This window comes from Eublepharis macularius, chromosome 10 (assembly GCF_028583425.1).
Source record: "Eublepharis macularius isolate TG4126 chromosome 10, MPM_Emac_v1.0, whole genome shotgun sequence".
Taxonomy (NCBI): Eukaryota; Metazoa; Chordata; class Lepidosauria; order Squamata; family Eublepharidae; genus Eublepharis; species Eublepharis macularius.
Window position 1 is genome coordinate 6723314 of NC_072799.1, and position 25105 is coordinate 6748418.

A 25105-nucleotide genomic window follows, 5' to 3' on the forward strand; every position below is an offset into this window, starting at 1 on the left:
TACTGGATACTTGCGCAGTTGGACCTTTTTTCCCTGTCTTCTGCTCTTTCAGGATTTTGAAAACTGTTCTCGGCCATAGAACCTGAATTCTTAAGATTCTTGGACCTTGCATTTAATTGTTTTGCAAATTAGGTTGGACAGTGGAAACCAATAAAAAAAGAGAGACTGCCTCTTTCTTGGTTGCTTTGCAGCAAAAGAGATCCTTTGAGTCCATCTCTTTTTCTCATCGACCCACACACACATAGCAGCTTGATCAAGGGTGTAGTGGATCTTCTGTGCTCTGATTGGCTACTTGCTCCTGTCTTTTCCATCTTGTCCTTCTCTACCCCTTCCCACTAACTGTACTTGCTTTTCTCTTCTATTACTGCAATAGCCCCCTAATCCAGAATTCTTCCATGAACTGAATAGTATGTACCTGATGGGCAAATTTAAGCAAAATCCCTATCAATTTGCATAATTTATTCCTGAACCTCGGCATAAATTGGGCTTTTCATGGTAACGTGTGAAGTGTTTTTGGCACATATTATGAAGAACGTTGCCTTTAATGTTAAGGTATCACCCCGATCTACCAGGAGAAATGGATATTTCTCACTGATTCCACACCAATCAGTTTCTCTACCCTGTCTCAAAGTTTGTGCAAACCGATTGTCCATGAGGCCAGTAGCATTTCCTCTTCATTAGGAGCCCATCCTAGATAGAATCCCAACACCTTCTTCCGTCTTCCACTCCAGATTTATCACCCAACTTTGTCAGGTAACCGCATGTAAGACAGAGACAAAGCAAAATGGAACCCAAAAGTTTATCCCTGGAGGCATTAAATATCAGTTTCACTGAGACCATGGGACTCTGAGTCTGTTAATTCATCGTACATTTGATAGTCAATCGACTCCATGAATTCATTGGGGATTCCTATGGAGACAGATTCCACCTCTGTTCGGTACGAGGCTGTCATGCCCCCTTTGAGGGATCCTCCCCGTATCTTGTTCGAGAGGCTGTTCATTTTTTCTTTCAGCTGCGTTGTAGGTTTTTGGAAAGGGGAGAAAATCCTCCACCTCTTGAAGTTTAGAGTTTTCCTCTTGCTGGATCTCTCCAAGCTGCTGGAGTTCAACATGAACGAGCCGTTAATGGTAGAAATCCTGGACCGTGATTCTCCATCAGAATCTTGTCCGGCACCATTGATGGAGGCTCCTCGCCAGTGATTACCATATACCCTCCAGATAGGCCTTCTTTTCCGACGGCACTGGCACTTTAGAAGCCTGATGAAAGCTCTCTTGAACTCTTTGCTCGAGCAAGGATAGATAATGGGATTCACACAGCTGTTGAAATAGCCCAGCCAGAAGATTATCTTGAAAACGATCTCCGAGGGCTTCAGAGAAGGAAAATAGGCACCTGAAAGGAAGACGCAAATATACTTAAGCATAATAGAACTGTTTTTTTTTCTGGATCAGACCGTGATCTATCTAGCATGTATGAGCGAGTGACTTGTCCAAAGATACCTAAGTGAGGTTCAAGGTTGAGCAGAGATCTGCACCCCCTGTTCCCCTAGTCTGGGTCACACACTAATCCATGCAGAGGTGCAGCCAACAGTTTCTTCTGTTGGGAAACATCCATGGAAATTAGAGATGCTGGTGAACATTTGCAACCCCTAAATTATAATCCTTGATTTAGAAGTCCCCTTCTGGAACGCCTGTTCTAGGCCTGGGCTTAGAACATCAGGATCCGGTATGAAGGGGATCTGAAAGCTCCTGAAGTCACTGGATTGTGGCTCAATGAATACATCCTAAACAGCTGACTCCACATCTAGTTTTCCACTTCAAGAAGGAACCCCCTAGCTTTCCCCTTCATAGTAATGCAACTTAAGGAATGCCCCATGTGTGGTAATGGCAGCCGGAATACGGATTCAGCTATCTTGACGCATGCCAATTATGTCATCATTGCATGCAAAGGCCTCTAAGGACCTGACTTTAGGCTTCCCAGTTGGTAAGGAATTCCCTGCTTCCAGCACCAGTCTCCCACTCTCAAGAAATTGAGGAGCAGGAGAAAAAAAAATAGCCTCCACAGTGACACTCTAGGATTTGACCCTAGTCTCTATAGTCTTTATCACAGAGATTAGAGGAATATTCCTCAAGCGTCCCTTGGAAGTGACACAACGTCCTCCCCAAGCTCTATTGCCTCCAGGCACTGCAACCAAATCCTTAACGGAAAACTCAGAAAGGGTTTTCTTTGCAAAAATTCTTATGTGAACTCACCCTAATATAAAAATCCTCCAAGAGCCTTTCTTGAGTGAAGGAGGGAAGGCAAGAGGGAAGGTCCAAGCAAAACACAGGACAAATCTTCTGGCCGTGGCATAATATTTATGGATACATGGTAATGGGTTTCTTTGCAGAGCTACCATCTGTTAATCTAGGTGTTTGTCCGGGTCTAGAGTGTAACACTCCCCAATAATGCCAGCAGGTGGCCCCCTTGTATTCCTTTACACGCTTGATGGCTATTGCCCAGGGAGTTCTAAGAATAACTTTCTGACTCAGGCTGAACGTCTTTTAATTTTAGATGAATCATGACGCTGCGTGACTGTGGTGTTAATTTGTATTATGGGTAAATAACATTCGCTTCCAAGGTATTGGCGCTAAACTCTGGTGTCAAAACAGCTCGGAGGGAAGCATTTGCCATCGCGAGCACAGAAGCATTAGGCACCTGAAAAGGGGAGTAAAAAAGAAAAGCATTTTTTCCCGAGAGCAGCAAGTTTCTAAAACGTTGTTGATGGGACCACAAACCACCGGAGCTTGTAATTACGTGCTTAATTCTACCTGACCGTTAGAAACATGACAGCAGCAGCAGCAGCAAGTGTGCTGCTTATATCTTACCCCACTGGACAGATGAGTGCCCCACTCAGAGCGGTGAACAAAGTGTTATTGTTATCCCCACAATACAGCTGGGGTGCTGGGGCTGAGAGGAGTGGCTTACCCAAGGCCACCTACAGAGCTCACGGCAGGAGTGGGAGTCAAACCAGCTGAGTGCTGGCTTGGAACCCAGCCACTTAACCACTGTGCTACAGCAGCGCCTATAGAGATGGAGGGGAGCCCAAGGGTCATCTAGTCCAACTCCCTGCACAATGCAAGAAATTCATAGCTACCCTTCCCTCACCTGCCCCCCCCCAGTGACCGCTGCTTATTGTCCAGAGGAAAGCCAAAAACCTCCAGGATCTCTGGCCAATCTGGCCTGGAGGGAAATTCCTTTCTGTCTCCAATCTGCATTACCCTGGGCGTAGAAGAAAGGGACATGAGACCCTAGCACCGGCTTATCCCTTCTTGCTTTCCCTCTCGCAATTGGTCTATATTGAGCCGTGGAATCAGCATCGTGCAGCTACTGTAGCATAATGGTGAAGTGGCTGGGCTGTGAATCAGCACTCTGCTGGTTCGACTCCCACTACTGCCATGAGTTCAGTAGGTGGCCTTGGGCCAGCCACTCATCTCAGTCCCAGCACTCCGGTTGTATTGTGCGTATAATAATAACAACACTGACTTTGTTCACCTCTCTGAGTGGGGCTCTAATCTCTCTAGAAGAGGGGTATGTAAGTGCAGTTTTTGTTGTTATTATTAAACCTTGATTATTTTTTGTTACCCTTCTCGCTACCTTTCCCAGCTCTAATATCCAGTTTGAGAAAGACCAGAACTACACACAGTATTCCAAATGTAGCTCCTCCAGAGTGCTACCCAACTTTTCTGGGTTTGACCTCTTAACACTCTGAAAGAGGATGCCCACTGAGTCTCTGAATGAGTCACTGCTCTGAGAATAGGATTACCTAGTCTCAAAGTGGCTGATGACTCTATGAAGTGCTGTCTGACTAAAATTGTTTTTTCCCCGCTGATTAATTTGGTTGATGAACTGATTGAAGTGATGACAGGTTTCACTTAAAACAGGATCTATTGGGAAGTTCTCTTGCACAAGCCCCATTGAAAACATGCAAGGCCATGACTTGAAGGGGTGCAAAGTGGGGAAGGTGTCAGTCCCTGAAGCCAATGAGTGCTGTACAGATCTCTGTGACGGCAGACTTACTTACTGTCAGAGATGGTGCCCATTGCATCTCTGGATGAGTCACTGTCCTGGGATGGCAGAATTACCTACCCTCAAACAGACTGTCTGTTGCCTCTCTTTATGAGTCACTGCAACAGCCTCTTTCCCATTGGCAGTCCTAAGCAATGCAGCCACTCGTCCAGAAATACAGGCAGTGGGTGTCATTGAAAGCGGGCAGTTCTTATGCCTTTAAATCAAACCTTTCCAGGCATAAGAATGAACGATTCCTGTGAATTTAATTCAGAGGGGAAAAAATTGAGTTGGCCATCAGAAATTTAAGAAGCACAGTTTGCAGTGCCTTGGGGAGTTGTCAGCACCATGTGCCTAATAATAATGAGAGAGAGAGGGGCTCGCGCTCAGAATCGGCTGACTTTAATTTTGGAATCTGATGCAGGGATGCGGTCAGAATCTTTGAGTGTCTCCTTCAGCCGCAATTGGCATGAAGCACAGCCTTTTGGAAGGGCACTCCGGATCGCCTGCCGTGAATTCCAGATTGGCCAGGGCCTTCCTCTCAGCTTGAGCTGCCTCTTGACCGTGTTCCATCAAACTCCTTAAAACCCACTTTTTCCGCAGAGAGTAGAATCTCACAGAGTGGGGCCGGGGTTTCTGAATTTTGGCACACCTCCCCAAAGGACACCAAGACTACTAAGCTCTTGAAGCTGAAATGAATGTGAAGTCTTGCCCTGGTTTCTACCCCCATCCTCTATTGCCTTCTGAGTGTCAAATTTGAGACTGCAAACTGTCCTGGGTAGGATCTGTCTTTTTATTTTTGCTTGGTAAAGAGCCGCGTGTATGGCTTGCTTGTGCACTAACCTTTGAAAGGTCAACCCATACATTACAAAACTCTTCTGTTCCCCCACACAACTACCTTGGGTCCTGTGGATCAAGTGTGTACTTGGAGATCCGTGCTTGGGATTGAAGTTCCAGGTGCACATGGGACTGCTTTGGATAGGGACCGTGGTGCATGGGAAGAGGATAGGGTTGGCAGATCCTCCCTAGCAACTGGTGGAGGGACTTACTGGTCAGCAGAGCTTGCTTGGGAAGTCGTTATGTTACTGGCGATGTGCTGATGTCCCTCCCTGTGTTCCTAGAAGTGACTGCAGTGTGTCGCCAAGGGATGCCAGCTGTACTGTGGCATTCGGGCAAAACTCTATGGTTAACCATAGAGTTTTGCCCAAATGTCTCTGGAATCCCCTGGTGACACACTGATATCACTTCTGGACACACAGGAAGTGATGTCATCATGTTGGGACACTGCCAATGTTCCCCGTTTCCTGCCATCCCCACCATCCCATTGGCCATCTAAGCGATAGTGGGAAGCATCATTTGGTGACGGGGAATCCCCTGCCACTACCAGGGGGATGACAAGCCTAAGAAAAGGGGAGTTGATCCTTCTCCTCCCCAGTGACCTTTTCCCAACCCAAAACCACCTTGGAGAGATGCTGTATTCCCACTGGGGAGATGTTTGTGTACAATAGGCTATATCTAAGTTCTCCAATGGGATAAACAGTAGCTTCTGGGAACCGTTACAATTGGGGGAAGCCGCACAAAGGGAGATCTAATCCCCTCTCCATATGCCCTACGATCCCAGTCTGAATCAGGCCTATGTACACCTGGGAATTCAGTTCCAAGCATGGAACTTCCTGAATATTGCAAGTGGGAGATGAGGATTTTGTAACATGTGTCCCTTTTTACCGAGAATCCAGACAACTTGGTTGTCAATCCCATTTTTTCCCATGTTGTTTCGCATCTTTTTAAAGACATGATTCAGGGTGATTTTCCTTCACAGCTTACCATGCAAATGTACCACAAAAGGAGTGGGCACATATCCTAAACCTCTATTTAAGGCCCGAATCTCTAAATCGTTAAGAGGTCAGGTTGACCGATTGAAAACAAGGTTCTCTTGCGATTTTTGCGGAATGGGCGTTGATTGCCTTTGTCTAAAAAAGGTGTCCTAGGGCCAGAGGAATAATTTCTGCTCCTAAGTGGACATACAGGTACCATTTTGTATATTGATGTTTATTACATATATTCATGTAGCACTTTGCACTTTGGAATACATTTGAAAAGCAGAAATGCATTTGAAAAGAAATACATTTGAAAAGCAGAAATGCATTTGAAAAGAAATACATTTGAAAAGCAGAAATGCATTTGAAAAGCAAAAATGCAAAAATGCAGAGGGGAACAATAACAAAAAATTCTAGAAAGTATATGTATATTTCCAGGGCTTTTTTCTGGACAAAGAGGTGGTGGAACTCAGTGGGTTGCCCTAGGAGAAAATGGTCACATGGCTGGTGGCCCCGCACCCTGATCTCCAGACAGAGGGGAGTTTAGATTGCCCTCCGCGCCGCTTGGCGGCGCGGAGGGCAGTCTAAACTCCCCTCTGTCTGGGGATCAGGGGGCAGGGCCACCAGCCATGTGACCATTTTCAAGAGGTGCCAGAACGCCGTCCCCCGCGTTCCAGCTGAAAAAAAGCCCTGGAAATATACATATACTTTCTAGAGTTTTTTGTGATCGTTCCCCCTTGCATTTTTGCATTTCTGCTTTTGTGGTCCATCTGTTAGACGGTTGCTTTGTTTTTCAGGTAACCACCATGCAAACGTAGCATCGGCCATGTATGGGACTGACAAAGCACTTATGAGCTTTTCCAAAGCAACTGTCCCTTTAATTTTTTCCCTCTTTGCCTCTGTTGATTTAAAGCAGCTTCTGGTTCGTAGCTCAATGAATTTCTTGCGGTTCAAACAGACCTTGAATCAGTTCACTTTCCAGGAAAGGAAGGTTGAAAGGCTTTAATTACTGCTTTTCTCTTTGGCTGCGGAATGACTGTGCACCCATTTTTTCTTTTTTTGAAAAATGATCTTATTTCAGTAACATGTGCAAAGACAAACCTAAAAAATAAAAAAGCAGTTTAACTCTGCAACCAAAGCAGGAGGGTCTATTTATTAAGTCCTCTTCATAGGGGAAAAAAGCAACTTGAGAATAGCAGGGACCAAACCCCAGGAAGGGAACAGGAATTAAGCACAGAGAAAAAGAGGCGGCGAAGGAGCAATTTTAAAGGGACAATTGCATGGGAAAACGAGACCACTCCTGAGTTCCATGTAGTTGTAATGATAGGTTCTTGCCCATGTAACTGGGCTGGCATCGCCAAGTCTTCTTACTCTCCTGGCAGGAGAGGAGCGGTCCTGGCACTTACTTCTGTCATAGAATCATAGGGTGGGAAGGTACCTCCAGGGTCATCTAGTCCAACCCCCTGCACAGTGCAGGAAATTCACAACTACCTCCCCCCCACAACCCCAGTGACCCCTGCTCCATGCCCAGATCCCCTCGCACATGTGCCCAGATCCCCTCATGTGCATGCCCCTGCTCCATGCCCAGATCCCCTCGTGTGCGTGCAAAGTGCATGAGCACTCCCGTCGGGCACAATGATGTCACTTTCACCTCATTGTGCCCACACTTCATAGGGGCCAATTTGGAAAGTGATGTTGTCGTGACTGATGGGAGTATACCCCTTGCATGTTGGCCCGGGAGGTTTTCTGCCTCCCGGGCCCATTCTCTGGAGCCTTTCCCCCCTGCCAGCCGGGTGAGTGGGAACAGAGGCTCCCCTGCCCCCACTGGGGGACCTGGCAGCCCCAAACTAGGCATCACTGGAGATTGGGGGGGGGGGATATATTTATATATAATTATGAGCATAGTTGCAAAGAGATGGTCAAAAACTCCACACAATGGCACCAGGTATGGATCAGGGAGGTTTTTTTTTATAAATTTGAGGCGACCCTAGGTTTTCAAAAAAGTCTTAATTTTTAAAAACGATGAGGTAAAATCAAAAAGTTTGAAAATGCCGAGATCTTGAGATTTCCTCATGAAATGTTGCCAGCCAGTTTGGATCGCCTGAGCAATAGCTTTACTCACCTGCAAGAGGGGCCTGGAGATCTCCCAGAATTACAACGGAGCTATAGATTACAAAGAGCAGTTCCCCTGGAAGGAATGGCGACTTCAGAGGGTGAACTCTAAACTCCCTCACCAAATCCTGCCCTCAGGCTCCACCCTCAATCTCCAGGAATTCCCCAACTCGGAGTTGGCAACCCCAGTAGGCAACTGTAAACACCATCCTCGTTGATCTCTGTGCTTGCCCAGGTAATCCAAAATGGTTGCTGCAGTTTCATTTCGAAACTTGAGGTTATGAAGGGCAGGAGAAGTGGGCAGGCAGGAAAAACGAGAAGGTAGATGGGTTGTATGAGGGTGGTGGTGGTGGTGGTGGTGGTGGTGGGGTGAAGCTAGTAGAGAGGGAGAGATGGAAGAAAAATGGAGTGCGGAAGAGAGAAGAGGGTTGGAGGAAGGAAAGGGAGCAGGGAAAAGGTTGAATCTCCAAGGTGGAGAGGGAGAAGGAAGGATTGAAGGGAAAGTGGTGGTCCAGGGATGGACTGAGAAAGGTGGGAAGGGTACAAGGAAACAGGGAAAGGGAGGAATATCTGGTGACTGCAAAGAAGAAGGAATTCTTCTGTCATATAATCATTGGGTTGGAAGGGACCTCCAGGGTCATCTAGTCCAACCCCCTGCACAGTGCAGGAAATTCACAACTACCTCCCCCCCCACTCCTCCAGTGACTTCTGCTCCATGTCCAGATCCCCTCGCACATGTGCCCAGGTCCCCTCATGTGCGTGCAAAGCGCATGAGCACTCCCGTCAGGCGCAATGATGTCACTTTCACAAGTAACCTCATTGTGCCCATTGGAATTACACGATAGAATTCACTTGGGGGTAAAAGAACCATATTAAACTCTGAGTGGAATCTTCATTTTCCTCTTCCTTTACTGCTTGAAGAGGGGTGCCAACCCTGGCTTGGGAAATTACTGGAGATTTGGGGTCAATCCCTGGAAATGGATGAATTTAGGAAGGGGGGAGCTCAGCATCACTCTAAGACTTCCATTTCTTCCAGACTCACATCTGGGATTACGAATCAGCACCTGCTATTTCATCTCCCACGACTGCCATGAGCTCAGCAGGTGGCCTTGGGTCAGCCACTCCTCTCAGCCCCAGCTCCCCAGCTGTATTGAGAGGATAATAATAACACGGACCTTGTTCACTGATTTGAGTGTAACACTCATCTGTCTAGAAGAGACAGTACAGTTATTATTATACAGAGCTGCTGTAGCATAATGGTTAAGTGGTTGGGTTGCAAATCAGCTCTCTGCTGGTTCGACTCCCAGTATTGCCACGAACTCAGTAGATGGCCTTGGGTAAGCCATTCCTCTTAGCCCCAGCTCCCCAGGTGTATTGCGGGGATAATAATAACACTGACTTTGTTCACCACTCTGAGTGGGCACTAATCTGTCTAGAAGAGCGTTATATAAGCATTGTTATTGCTATTGCTATTGCTTTTGTTATTGTTATTGCTCTTGTTATCATGGAGAAAGGCTTATTTCTCCCTTCCTGCATGCCAGGGCTTTGATCCAAAATAGCTTCCCCCACTGTATTCGAAAAATATTTTTTTAAAAAAAAATTACTAGGAGCTGTGAACATAAGAGCTAGTGGGTGACTTTTGGCCACTCGTTCACTCTCTCTCAGCCTGACCTACCTCAAAGAGTTGTTGTGAGGCTAAAATGTAGGAGGGGGAGGATGAATGAATAGATAAACGGGCAGAGCAGTTGGGGGGAGGGATTGCAAGGAGAAAGTGTGAAGGAAGTTTAAGACCCTCTCCCCTGCCGCTTCACAAATTGACAAGGAGATATTTTGATGCAGACTGTGTGGCCCAGCTCTTGCTTGGGTTTCTAAAAAAATAAATGAGGGAAGAGCAGCTGTAAGGATAAAGATCATCAAATCCAAGCATCCCAGACCAGGAACAAAACAAAAGCACTTCTGTCTAGAAAGGCAGGTCTGTAGCACCACCTCGGAAAGAAATCAAATCAGTCTGACTGGATCGTTCCCAGGGGGAATAATACGAATGCCTGTCTGATCTGAATTCTATTCATTTGTGCAAGGTGGGATAGCAAAAGCATTTTTTTGTTTAAAGTCAGGGCATCTTTCCTTTATGCCTTTGCTTTTAGCCGCTGGAAAAATGTACAAGGCTACCTTTCAGCGTGCCGTGAAATGTCCTGTTACACAACCAACAGTGAGATTTATTCCTACCCCGCCTCCCAGCTCTGCAGAGGAAAGCGGGCTTGCGTGTGTTGCTTGTGAATCAAACTGCCGGTTGAAGAACTGCTCGTACATTACGAAAGGCAACGATCGGTCCTCACCAGCCGCATGCCAGAGTTGCTATTCTTGGCACCCAGCTTCCCCCAGGGCCACATTCGTCCTGAAAAGCAACCCCTTTGCTGTGAATGAATTTGCACCAGAGGAGAGCTTGGCCCTTGCCTCAGAGAGCCATTAAGCTCTTCCACAGATTAAAATGTGGAGCAGGGAAACAAATCCAGGGATATTTATCATCCACTAAGTCCGATGAGCTTAATGATCAGATCATAGAAGCGGCCATTTTACCGATGAAGTACTACAGATGAGGATGAGCAACTGGGGGTCTCTCTATCTGCCTCCCAGGGGTGGCACAGTCACCATGCCAAGGGTCTCCTCTTCTTGAGTACTTCAGCTGAGCGTCGAACTAGGATTCAACGGTCAACATTGACCACGGAAGCTTCGCTCATCTGCAGGGCCGGATCGAGGGGGGGCAGGGGGGTAGCCTGCCCCCGGCACCGCCAAAAAGGGGGCGCCAGGCGCGGCTGCCAGCTGCCCGGGAGGCTGAGTGCAGGGTTGGGAGACCCTTGCCAGCCACGCTGATGGGGCGGCTGGCTGGCTTGCCGTGCAGGACCTCCCAGCCCTATGCTCAGCCACCAGCATGGCAAGCCAGCTGCCCCAGAGCACGCCCTTGCCACTGCCAGCTCCGCGGCTCACTGTGCGTTGGGCGGAACAGGGCAGCGGGGCACGCTAACTGCGTGGAGGGCCTCCTAGCCCTGCGCTCAGCTGGTCGTGCGGCAAGCCGGCCACCCCAGCACCTGGTGAGCCGCGGAGCTGTCAGCAGCAAGAGTGTGCGCTGGGCCAGCTGGCTTGCCGTGCGGGGTGGCTGAGCACAGGGCTGGGAGGTCCTGCGTGCGTGGCAAGCCAGCCAGCCACCCCAACGCACGCCCGCACCGCTGCCAGTTCCATGGCTCACCGGGCGCTGGAGCGGCTGGCTTGCCACGCATGGCTCCCGCCCTGCGTGATGACGGCACAAAAGTGATGTCATCACGCAGCGCCGGAGCGTGCGTGCAGGAGCGCCCGGGCAAGGTTTGCCCCGGGTGTCCGCGCGCCTGGATCCGGCGCTGCTCATCTGAACAGGGTTTCTTGCAGGTGCCAGCCTGCACATGGGCGAAATCAACTCGTACACGGGCCTTCCCTGTGGTGGCCCCTACCCTGTGGAACGGCCTGCCCGAGGAGGTCAGGAGAGCCCCCACTCTCCTGGCTTTCCGCAAATGATGCAAAACTGAATTATTCAAAAAGGCTTTTTACTCAGGTAGGAGGAGATGGTATTGTAGGGAGGGGGTCTCAGATGCTTCGGTAATGAGTTAGGGACCGTAGACCTCTCCACTATGTTGCCTTACATATTATTTGTTGCTTTAAATATGTCCTCCTATGCTTCATGTTGTCTAATGTCAATAGTAGAATTTATTATGTTCTGTTTCAACATTTCTTCAACTCTGTATTGGATCCTTGCTAATGCTATGTCTTATCCTTTGATTGGATAAACATATGGAGCAGAGGTCCATCAGTGGCTATCAGCCCCAAGGTATAGATGGAACTCTCTGTCTAGGGCAGTGATGCTCTGTATTCTTGGTGTTTTGGGGGGCAATCAGTGGGAGGGCTTCTAGTGTCCCTTCCCCACTGGCAGACCTCCTGAGGACACCTGGTTTTTGGCCACTGTGTGACACAGAGTGTTGAACTGGATGGGCCATTGGTATGATCCAACATGGCTTCTCTTATGTTCTTATGTACTGTGCCCTGATCTCCTTAGAAGGAAGGGCAGGGTAAAAATGTACTAAACAGACCGCTAGGGGTTGATGCATATACTACCAAAAGTATTTCAGGTTGGTAGCCATGTTGGTCTGTAGTAGAATAGCAAGATTCGAATCCAGGAGCACCTTAAAGACTAACTACATTTCTCTAGTTAGACTAAAGACTAGAGCTCATACCCTGGAAATCTAGTTGGTCTTTAAGGTGCTACGGCACCTGAATGTTGCTGTTCCACTATAGACCAATACAGCTACCCACCTGAAACCATATACAAAGGGTAGTGGGAGTTACTTTATGAAGCTTTGTGTTCTGTTGAGTGTTGACTTGAATGGCTGGTTTGCTGTCGAGTATCCTGTGGTCGACCATGGACTATAGAGTTGGAGGGTACTTTAGACTGGGGCGGGCAGATTTTTCAGTTGGATGGGCCATTGGCCTGATCCAACATGGCTTCTCTTATGTTCTTATGTTCTTAAATGTGTGTATATTTACCCTATGGCATTGTTTATGGAAATGTCCTTGACGCTGGATAGAAATGTCCTCATACTGATTGTACTATGTAATCCATCTTGAGTCTCAGTGAAAAAGGCAGACTATAAATGACATAAATAAATAAATAAATAACATAGGTTTGCCAACCTCCAGGTGAGGCCTGGAGAATTCCCGGAATTACACCTGATCTTCAAACCACAGAGATCATTTCCTCAGGAGAAAACGTTTGCTTTGGAGGAGGGGTGTATGGCATTATACTCCACTGAGGTCCCTCCCCTACTTAAACTCCACCCTCCCAGACTCCACCCCCCAATCCCCAGGAATTTCTTAACATTTATTTATGTATTTGTGTTATTTATAGACTGCCTCCCCCACTGAGACTCAAGGTAGATCGCACAGTGTCCGTGAATTGTATCCTGAGAATAGCATCTATTGTCTTCCGTTTATGAATATTGACTTTTAAATATTTGTGAGTATTTATGAGAACACACTAGTCACTTTGCGCCTTAATATAATTCCTTAAATATTCATTGTGGTATTTTGTTTTTGACTTTACCTCCAGTTGTGGTTTCACCACTGAGTGATTGGGACTGTATAACTGGGGGTGCCTGTTAGTTTACGAAATTGGAAAACAAGTAGAAATCTGATACAGAGTGGAAACGGCACTGAAACAAAGCATAAGCATTTAAACATGACATGTTAAATGATGCAGAAATGACGTAGTTGGAGCTTAGAGCAACAGACAGTACACAGCAGTATAGTCTACAGTCCCTATTCCTTTACCAAAGCATCTTTCGGAACCATTTCCTTGCAGTACAGGCCTCTTACCTGTGTCAAAAGGCCCTCCTAAATAATTCAGTTTTGCACAGCAAGATATGAGTAGCACCTTAAAGACCAACTTGATTTCTAGGTATGAGCTTTCGAGATTCAAAAGAACCCCTTGCCTCTCGAAAGCTCACACCCTGGAAATCTAGTTAGTAAGATTTGCCTAGTTTGTGGAAAGCCAGGAGAGTGGGAGCTTTTCTAACCTCATCATGTAGTCCGTTCCATAAGCCGGGGGCCACATCAGAGAATGCACACGTACGGGCAGTTGTTGACTCTGCCCATTTGCAGAGTGCCACCTGCAGAAGGCCCTGCTCTGAAGAGCGAAGCTGTCATGGCAAAGCGTAGAAGCGTGGCAGTCCTGCAGACATTAGGGGCCATGACCATAAAGGGCTTTGCATGTGACAGCCAAAACGTTGAACTGAGCCTGGTAAATGATGGGCAGCCAGTCCGTTGGCAGCCCTAGCAGTGGATATTGGCTGGCCCATCTTCATGATTACTATTTTAGAGGGGGGACTCTATGAAATAAGTGATTTAATGAACCCAAGTTGAAACTAACGAGAGCCTAGGTAGAATCTTGTTTCAAAGGAAGTCTTCCTCAATGTCAACTTCAGGAATTCAGCTTAAATTCACAATCAGCCTTCTTCAAATAACAAATAGCCAATCACGTTTTTCTAAAAGCAAAACAGACTTCCGATTTTGGCGAAGTTGGCAATGTTTCACTCTTTTCAGAACCATTCCACTTGGGTATATTCAGTTATAATTGGCAGTAATTTTCCCAGTGGTTTCTATATATGTTTGCAGTTGATTTTGTTAATTTTCTCGAACACAATTGTTTGTATAATTTTGTGCTTTAATTGTGTTTCCATTGTAATGAGATATAGCTTTACTGTCATTATAATAGCCTTATGGTACTGCTTTTGATTAACGTATGAGATTTTTTTTAGATTTTTAAGCCAATAATTTAATGGGTATAATTCCATGGAGTTTCCTTTTTTATTTTGTGACCTGTTTGGAGGAAAGGCAGAAGGTAAATGTTCCAGAAGAAAAGCAGAAATGAAAAGGAGGGATGGTCTCCGAAGGGCCCGTCCTTTTACATGTCCCACCTGTGCACTGAGATGCGGATGGTTTATACTGACATGTCCACTAATCTCCCTTACAGTGCAGTGGCGATTTGCTTGTGTGAATGATCCAACACCAGTACAACATCATCATCATCATCATCACTGCGCTTATATACCACTCTTCTGGACAGATTAGTGCCCCACTCAGAGCAGTCAACAAAGCCAATGTTATCGTTATCCCCACAATACAGCTGGGGCTGAGAGGAGCGGCTGACCCAAGGCCACCTACTGAGCTCATGGCAGGAGTGGGATTCGAACCAGCAGAGTGCTGATTCGCAGTCCAACCATTGAACCACTATGCGAGAGCAGCTCTCGTAACATAAACTTTTATGTCACCTTGACGTGGAGATGTACAAGTGAGCATCAGTAATGAGGGGTAGAAATTGTTGCCCTCTATACTTTTCCTTGGAAAATTTTCCATCTCACATATGCAAACATAGTCCATTTATGTATAGTTGCCTGGGCTGTAGCGCTGAAAACCAGACATTTTAGATGGGCTAAATGTGGGATGTAAAGCAGACCCCATTGCTTGTATATGGCCCAGTGTCTTTGTCTTCTTTTGATAACATTGTTTAAACTTTGCCCTGACCCGGATAGCCAAAGTGATCCTCATCTTATCAGATCTCAGAAGCTAAGCAGAGTTGGCCTTGTTTAGACCTCCAATGAAGACCAAGATTGCAGAGGCATGCAATGGCAAACCACTTCTGATAGTCTCTTGCCATGAAAACCCCACCAGGGGTCGCCATAAGTCAGCTATGACTTGAGGGCAGCACACTAACATCATTGAAATTATTTATTTGAATCGGAAAATTTTCCCATTCAAATTTTCTTGGAAAACCCACATCATTGGAGTGCATATGAGACGGCATTTTCCATGAGACCTCCTGAGCCCTGAAATACTTGCCCTTAGAAGCTCTTGTGTGCTGGACATAACGAAACTCTTTGTTTTGTTTAGCCTGGCTTGGAGTCATCAATGATAGCTGCATCTCCTTTCGGTTAATTGTGTTCTGGTTGTGATGTTTTTTATTGTGATATTTTTATGACTTTTAAACAAACAAGCCAAAAGGGTATGTTGCGTTTTAGCTAAGTATGTGGATTGGTGGTATAAAAATCCAAAATTGAATTAAAAGATGAAAGTTCCCTTTCTGGTCTTGCCAGTCTCTCCCCCCCCCCCCCGCCCGCCTGCCTCTCTCTCCTGGCCTGTTTCCAGCAATGGGAGTGGGGAAATTTGGGGCTGGCACCTGGCAAACCAAATGGCCATTCTCAAAGGCCGGAGGATAGCCAGCTGTCCTGCTTCTGGAGAACGCATGTCCAGACTTGATCTTTCCTCCCCGCTGTTGTGTGAAGTGATCCATACGTCCTACAGTTCTGGCAAGCAAACAGAGCAGGCAGGCGACAGCGCAAGAGAGAGCTGATTTAGCCGTAGCCTTTCAGAGGCGGCGCTAGAAATTCAGAACCCCCATTTCAAATTATGCCTCTGCTATAAGCTCAGTAGGAGGCAGTAGGCAAATCTCTCTCTGTGTTCTCTCTGCCCCCGCCAAATCTGAGGATCAGAAATCTGACCCTACCCACTTCACAAATATATTATTCCTTTACTTCAGGGCTCATTTTGAGAGGGAACATGCAGGAACGCAGTTCTGGTAGTTCTCCAAAAAGGTCACACATCAGGTGGCCCCGCCCACCTGATTTTTGGCCAATTTGGGCCCATTTTGGCCTGGATCGGGGCCAAAATGGCCCAATTTGGGTCCAAAATGGCCAGGATCAGGCCCAAAACAGCCAGGAGTGGTCCCGAAATGGCCAGGATCAGGCCTCTGATGGGTGGTGGATCACTCTTCCACTCAGCAGCGGCCCAATCCTGACCATTTTGGGCCCCTTTTCGACCATTTTCAGCCCCTTTTTGCCATTTTGGGCCCAATTTTGGCCCTGAATGGCCAGGATCAGGTCCAAAACGGCCAGGATAGGTGATGTCAGGGGATGTGGCATATGCAAATCAGTTATGCTAATAACACACTTCCAGTGATGACAAGGGGCGTGGCATATGCTAATGAGTTATGCTATTGAGTTACGCTAATGAGTTCCTGCAGCTCTTTTTCTACAAAATGACCCCTGATTTACTTCATTTATACCTTGCCTTTCTCTCCAGTGGGGGGCCTGAAGCAACATATTGTGTTCTCCTCTCTTCTATTTTATCCTCACAACAACCCTGTGGGGTAGGTTAGGCTGAGATAGGGTTACCGGGGGGCCCAGAGGCTAAAGTGGGAGTTCAGGGGCTTTGGGGGGTGGGGTGAGCAGCAGGGTACCGGGTAGAAAACAGAGAGAACCTCCATGTTCACAAGCAGTGTACCTCTGGAAACCAGAGGACAACGGAAGAGGGAGGCTGTGGCCTTCATGTCCTGCTTGAGGGTCTCTCGGGGGTATCTGTTTGGTCACTGCGGGAAACAGGAAGCTGAATTTGGTGGATTTTGGGTCTATTGTAACACCGTGCAATTTTGCGGCCAATATGTGGCACTCTCCCCCTGATTTTATATAGGGTAAAATCTTTGTTCAGATCACTACAAACTCAGCTTATTGTTATAACGGCATAACTGACGGTGATGTATAAAAAGGTACGAACAAATGTCGGAAACCAAATTTTCCTGTTAATGTTTTGTTTGTTACTGTTATATTTGAAAAACTAAATGAATATATATTTTTTTAAAAAGCCAGCTTCTTGACCTCTTCAGTTCTCATCTTCAACTCTAGCCAAGCTTTAAGTTGGTGAAACTGTCTTTCCTTTGGTCATAGATCCAGAGGAGTTAGCCGTGTTAGTCTGTAGTAGCAAAATCAAAAAGAGTCCAGTAGCACCTTTAAGACTAACCAATTTTATTTTATTGTAGCATAAGCTTTCGAGAATCAAGTTCTCTTCATCAGATGCCTGATCAGAACTGGTCAAATACAGAAGATCTACCCAGAAATACTGTATTTGACCAGTTCTGATCAGGCATCTGATGAAGAGAACTTGATTCTCGAAAGCTTATGCTACAATAAAATAAAATTGGTTAGTCTTAAAGGTGCTACTGGACTCTTTTTGATTTTGTCTTTCCTTTGTTTCTCTCTCTCTCTCTGCTTCCCCTGTATCTGTTCTCACTTGTAAGTTCCTCGAGGCAGGGACCTGCTTTTGCCAGTGATAAACTGTGAGACATCGTGTCAACATCTCTGCACAATCTATAACCTTAAAAAGGGATTTGGTCTCGCGGCCTCCTCTAATCAAACACAACACGCTCTCTATTGCACCTTGCTGCGAATTACACCATGCTATTTCTCAACCGTTTCGAATCTTAGTGGGTTGAGCATATTGTCTTTTTAAGAACGCACACACACACTCAACAGTCAGTTGAACGCTTTGCCTTCGAGTTTATCCAGATGCAAGCATGCTTTTGGTCATCCCACGGCATGACGCTGGAGCTGCTTTGGGAGCTGAAGGCAAGCTTAGTGGGATTCACTCATTTGGAGACGATTTCCAATGAGCTCGGCTTTAGCGCACCCAGCAGCTCCTCCATTGCTGGCTCAACAGGGGAGCATGTCCCCCCCATGCCTTTCCCTCTGCCAGCCGGGTGCCCAGGGCTGGGGGTGGCATGTGGGATGAGTGTTTTGCTGCCCACGGTGGAGGGATGGCAGGCCTAGGCTGAGATCCAGAGGAGCCAAGCCTTACGTTACAACCGTATCTGCTCCAGTTCAGGACTCCCACTTAAGAGATTTACAACAAGCATTTTTGGGGCTACGGTGCCCACCAAATGAAGTGAGGAAACAAATCAACAGGGCCAGACTAGTACCCAGAAACAGTCTGCTCCAGGACAAACCTAAAGGAACTAACAACAGAACACCTCTGGTTGTCACCTATAGCTCCCAGCTCAAACCCATCCAACGTATCATCAGTGATCTACAACCCATTCTGGAAAATGATGCCTCTCTCTCAGAAGCCCTGGGTGGAAGACCTCTCCTTGCCTACAGACAGCCCCCCAACCTTAAACGACTTCTCACCCACAATCATGAATCTGCTAGCAGAGTCACCAGCACAGGTACCAGGCCCTGCAACAGACCCAGGTGCCAGCTCTGCCCTCATATCTACCCAGAAATACGATTACAGGACCCAATGGCATCAACTACACTGTCTCTGGCTCTTACAGCTGCTCATCCTCCAACGTGATATATGCCCTCATGTGCCAACAATGTCCATCTGCTCTGTACATTGGACAAACTGCCAACCTCTGCGCAAAAGAATAAATGGACACAAATCTGACATTAAAAATGGCAACAGCCAGAAACCAGTGGGAGAACACTTCAATCTACCAGGACATTCCATCAAAGACTTAAGTTGAATGTATTGTCGAAGGCTTTCACGGCCGGAGAACGATGGTTGTTGGGGGTTTTCCGGGCTGTATTGCCGTGGTCTTGGCATTGTAGTTCCTGACGTTTCGCCAGCAGCTGTGGCTGGCATCTTCAGAGGTGTAGCACCAAAAGACAGAGATCTCTCAGTGTCACAGTGTGGAAAAGATGTAGGTCATTTGTATCTACTCAGGAGGGGTGGGGTTGAGCTGAGTCATTCTGTAAGAGTTTCCCAGGGTGTGGAATGCTAATGGCGGGAGGCTTCATTGTATCCTGAGGAGGTTCTTTTGCATATGGATTGGTGCTTGATGTGCTAATCTTCTCTGCAGGGCTATTGTCGGGTGTGGAGTGTTTTGTTGGCCTGGTGTTTTTCAGAACTGGAGCCCATGCTCTGTTCATTCTTAAGGTTTCTTCTTTCCTGTTGAAGTTTTGCTTATGCTTGTGAATTTCAATGGCTTCCCTGTGCAGTCTGACAAAGTAGTTGGAAGTGTTGTCCAGTATTTTGGTGTCCTGGAATAAGATACTGTGCCCTGTTTGAGTTAGGCTATGTTCAGCCACTGCTGATTTTTCAGGCTGTCCAAGTCTGCAGTGTCTTTCATGTTCTTTTATTCTTGTCTGGATGCTACGCTTTGTGGTCCCGATGTAAACTTGTCCACAGCTGCAGGGTATACGGTATACTCCTGCAGAGGTGAGGGGGTCTCTGCTGTCTTTTGCTGATCGTAGCATCTGTTGTATTTTTCGGGTGGGTCTGAATACTGCTTGAAGGTTATGCTTTTTCATAAGCTTTCCCATCTGATCAGTAATTCCTTTGATATATGGCAAAAACACTTTTCCTGTAGGTGACTGTTTTTCCTTGGTTGTTTGATTCATCCTGGGTTTGATTGCTCTTCGGATTTCATTTCTGGAGTAGCCATTTGCCTGAAGTGCGTGGTTTAGATGATTAATTTCCTCATTGAGAAAGCGCGGCTCACATATCCGTCTTGCACGATCCACTAATGTTTTCATTATGCCTCTTTTCTGTCGGGGGTGGTGATTGGAGTTTTTGTGTAAGTACCGATCAGTGTGAGTTGGTTTCCTGTAGACCTTGTGACCTAACTGAAAGTTTGCTTTGCGGATGACCAAGGTATCCAGGAATGAGAGTTTTCCCTCACTTTCTTTCTCCATTGTGAATTGTATGTTCAGGTGGATGTTGTTGAGATGATTCAAAAACTCCATCAATTCTTCCTCCCCATGGCTCCAAATGATGAATGTATCATCCACAAACCGGAACCATACACTGGGTTTGTGGGGTGCTGATTCTAGAGCTGTTTTTTCAAAATGTTCCATGTAGAAGTTTGCTATAACTGGGCTGAGTGGGCTCCCCATGGCCACCCCATCCATCTGTTCATAGAATTCGTTGTCCCATTGGAAGTAACTGGTTGTCAGACAATGATGGAATAAGGCTGTTACATCCTCTGGGAAAATCTGATTAATCAGTGCAATAGTGTCTTTTACTGGAACCTTGGTAAACAGGGATACAACATCAAAACTGACAAGTATGTCTTGTGGATTGAGTTTCAGAGAACTGATTTTGTTGATGAAATCTGCTGAATCTTTGATGTAAGACGAGGTTTTCCCGATGTGGTCCTGCAGGAGATCTGCCAGATGTCTAGCTAATTCATATGTCGGTGAACCAATGGCACTCACAATGGGTCGGAGTGGGACTGAGTCTTTATGTATTTTGGGGAGTCCATATAGTCTAGGTGGCTGTGCTTCAGTCTTGCATAGTTTGCTGTGCGTGTCGGGATGTAGTGAGGAATTCTTGATCAGCGCATTTGTTAGCCTGGTGATTTTGCAAGTGGGATCTCATTTTAGTTTTTTGTAGGTGGAGGGGTCCAGGAGTTCCTTAATCTTCTTTTTGTATTCCTCCGTTTTCAAGATCACTGTAGCATTGCCTTTATCAGCTGGTAGAATGATGATGTCTGGATCTGCATTGAGGGTCTTGATGGCATTTCTCTCCTTGCGTGTTATATTGCTGGTGGGAAGCTTTCCAACAGACCCGAAGATTGGAAACACTTCGGAACAAGAAAGCACATCTACTCTGTTCTTTGACCTTTCTTCTACGCTGCAGGGACACAAGAACCATTCCATCTTTTCTCACAACTAAAAGAATCTTCAAAACCACACAGGCGAACCGCATTTATGACCGTCTAGAACAGGCCCTCTTACGTGAGAGAATCCACACTACCCGCAGAGAACTTGCTGCCACAGACAAGGAGCTATTTTGCTTGCATATCAACACCAGCCATAAAATGAGAAGTCAGGATTGGGACAAGGTCGATAATCTCACCTACAGGAAGATGGAACAAGTGTTTACCAACCACACATCCAGACAGAAGCAGAAGTTTAACAAACTACAGGAAAAAAGACAGACAAGCCCAATGCTCGACAATGCACGCATTGTCATCAATCTGACAGACCGTCAACTCTCACCAGAAGAAACCTCCATCTTGGCAAAGGGAGGAAACTTTGCAGTCACCCCCACCAGAATTCCTGTGGAAGACATCATTGCAAATGTAGAAGCTGCCATCCGTCATCTACCTGAAGAGGAAGCTGAGGAAATAAGAGGAGAGACAGCCAGGATTCTACGAAAGGCAAAGCTTCCCACCAGCAATATAACACGCAAGGAGAGAAATGCCATCAAGACCCTCAATGCAGATCCAGACATCATCATTCTACCAGCTGATAAAGGCAATGCTACAGTGATCTTGAAAACGGAGGAATACAAAAAGAAGATTAAGGAACTCCTGGACCCCTCCACCTACAAAAAACTAAAACGAGATCCCACTTGCAAAATCACCAGGCTAACAAATGCGCTGATCAAGAATTCCTCACTACATCCCGACACGCACAGCAAACTATGCAAGACTGAAGCACAGCCACCTAGACTATATGGACTCCCCAAAATACATAAAGACTCAGTCCCACTCCGACCCATTGTGAGTGCCATTGGTTCACCGACATATGAATTAGCTAGACATCTGGCAGATCTCCTGCAGGACCACATCGGGAAAACCTCGTCTTACATCAAAGATTCAGCAGATTTCATCAACAAAATCAGTTCTCTGAAACTCAATCCACAAGACATACTTGTCAGTTTTGATGTTGTATCCCTGTTTACCAAGGTTCCAGTAAAAGACACTATTGCACTGATTAATCAGATTTTCCCAGAGGATGTAACAGCCTTATTCCATCATTGTCTGACAACCAGTTACTTCCAATGGGACAACGAATTCTATGAACAGATGGATGGGGTGGCCATGGGGAGCCCACTCAGCCCAGTTATAGCAAACTTCTACATGGAACATTTTGAAAAAACAGCTCTAGAATCAGCACCCCACAAACCCAGTGTATGGTTCCGGTTTGTGGATGATACATTCATCATTTGGAGCCATGGGGAGGAAGAATTGATGGAGTTTTTGAATCATCTCAACAACATCCACCTGAACATACAATTCACAATGGAGAAAGAAAGTGAGGGAAAACTCTCATTCCTGGATACCTTGGTCATCCGCAAAGCAAACTTTCAGTTAGGTCACAAGGTCTACAGGAAACCAACTCACACTGATCGGTACTTACACAAAAACTCCAATCACCACCCCCGACAGAAAAGAGGCATAATGAAAACATTAGTGGATCGTGCAAGACGGATATGTGAGCCGCGCTTTCTCAATGAGGAAATTAATCATCTAAACCACACACTTCAGGCAAATGGCTACTCCAGAAATGAAATCCGAAGAGCAATCAAACCCAGGATGAATCAAACAACCAAGGAAAAACAGTCACCTACAGGAAAAGTGTTTTTGCCATATATCAAAGGAATTACTGATCAGATGGGAAAGCTTATGAAAAAGCATAACCTTCAAGCAGTATTCAGACCCACCCGAAAAATACAACAGATGCTACGATCAGCAAAAGACAGCAGAGACCCCCTCACCTCTGCAGGAGTATACCGTATACCCTGCAGCTGTGGACAAGTTTACATCGGGACCACAAAGCGTAGCATCCAGACAAGAATAAAAGAACATGAAAGACACTGCAGACTTGGACAGCCTGAAAAATCAGCAGTGGCTGAACATAGCCTAACTCAAACAGGGCACAGTATCTTATTCCAGGACACCAAAATACTGGACAACACTTCCAACTACTTTGTCAGACTGCACAGGGAAGCCATTGAAATTCACAAGCATAAGCAAAACTTCAACAGGAAAGAAGAAACCTTAAGAATGAACAGAGCATGGGCTCCAGTTCTGAAAAACACCAGGCCAACAAAACACTCCACACCCGACAATAGCCCTGCAGAGAAGATTAGCACATCAAGCACCAATCCATATGCAAAAGAACCTCCTCAGGATACAATGAAGCCTCCCGCCATTAGCATTCCACACCCTGGGAAACTCTTACAGAATGACTCAGCTCAACCCCACCCCTCCTGAGTAGATACAAATGACCTACATCTTTTCCACACTGTGACACTGAGAGATCTCTGTCTTTTGGTGCTACACCTCTGAAGATGCCAGCCACAGCTGCTGGCGAAACGTCAGGAACTACAATGCCAAGACCACGGCAATACAGCCCGGAAAACCCCCAACAACCATCACTTAAGTTGAACTTCTGCAGTTCAACAGAAACCTTTCAAAAACAGAATCCAATGGGAAGCTGCTGAATTGGAATTCATATGTAAATTTGACTCAGTCAGGCTTGGATTGAATAGGGACTATGAATGGTTATCTCATTATCAGAAGTAACTGATTTCATTATCAGAAGCCAACTGATCCCATTATCAGAAGCTATGGATTGCATCTACTCCCCCCTCCCCTCCCCACTGGCCAGTTTCTTCATACCCTTCATGCATCTGATGAAGAGAGCTGTGGTTCTCAAAAGCTTATGCTACAGTAAAGTTGGTTAGTCTTAAAGGTGCTACTGAACTCTTTTCTATTATGCCTAGGCTGAGACCATGTGGTTGGCTGACGGTCAGCCAGCAAGCTTCCATGGCATTGGGATTTGAACCTGGGACTTCCAGGCCCTTGCCTGACCCTCTAACCACTACACATGCTGGCTCTTCAACAATATAGTTGAAGGCAGGAGGTAAATACTGTTATTGGATGATATCTGGGATTATATTTTATGGTGCAAAATGAAGGCGCCATCTTTTGCACACTCGATGGTTTGCTAATGGGCAACGCTTGTCTGTTGCTTTTTCCTGTGCCGGTTGAAGATGCTCAGTCATGGCTGAAAAGATGTTTGTGGGGTGAGCGAAGCTACCTCCTGCATGCTCTGATGGAGGCTAGGGAGACAGCATAACTGTTGGGATTTTAGCAAGTGTTTCCATTTCAGTCATGAAAGAGTTAAACTGTTTTGTGTTACCTAATGAGTAAATTTATTTGCATGTAACCACTTAGGCCTCAAATATGGATTCCCGCCATAGAAAGGGGAGTCTCTAAGCATAATGAAGTAGAATTAGGATTTTCTATGGGGCAACCTGTTTATTGTGGGGTCAATTAAGTGATGCTATATACTGAAGTTTTATTGTTCTTTGTCTTAGTTGTTCTCACGATCTCTCAGTTACTTTTCTAGCAAGATGTAATCAGTTTAGCAATTTATTATTTTTCTCCAATATATCCCTAATTTTTATCCTTTAGTAAAATATTATCACACAGCTACACTGCAGTGTGTGTCTATTCTCATTAATTCCAATGCACAATCTCTGCATTAACTCTGCAAATTTCTCAACAACAACTCATATTTTATTTATTTTATTTATTTATTTGATTTGATTTATACCCTGCCCTGATTTGATTTATACAGAGGGAGAAATGCTCTGAATTGAACAGCTGTATGGAAGAAAGAACTTGTAGGATGCTCCATCTGAATACTTCTCAGGAGCTAAATGGAACTTCCATGTTTAGAAACAGAATACCTTTAAATATCAGATGACTGGGGGAAACAATGAGAGACAATTACTGTATTTTTATCCTACTTGTGATAGGCACCATTTGGAAACTATGCTGATCTAAATGGGCTGTTTGTATGACCTAGCAAGGCTCTTCTTATCTTTTTATCATTTGCAAACATATTCAGGATAAGAAGTGGGAAACTGCGGGTGTATGTATGTGCACGCGCCATGTGTGGGCTTTTAACTATTTTTAAAAACGCCCCTCAACTATATCAGTTTTACATTTTATTTTTTCTGTCTGCAATTGCTTCTTCAAT

At 45.9% G+C, this 25105-nt stretch overlaps 1 protein-coding gene across 1 annotated transcript in view; it reads right to left on the reverse strand.

Moving 5' to 3' along the window:
* Positions 1-780: 780 nt before the first annotated feature.
* The window catches only part of ADRA1D (adrenoceptor alpha 1D), an 80620-nt gene continuing 56295 nt past the window's right edge, over positions 781-25105 (reverse strand). The window contains exon 2 of the mRNA XM_054990268.1: positions 781-1389. Within this exon, the coding sequence (XP_054846243.1) occupies positions 815-1389 (575 nt within the window). The 3' untranslated portion in view covers positions 781-814. The remainder of the gene's footprint in view (positions 1390-25105) is intronic.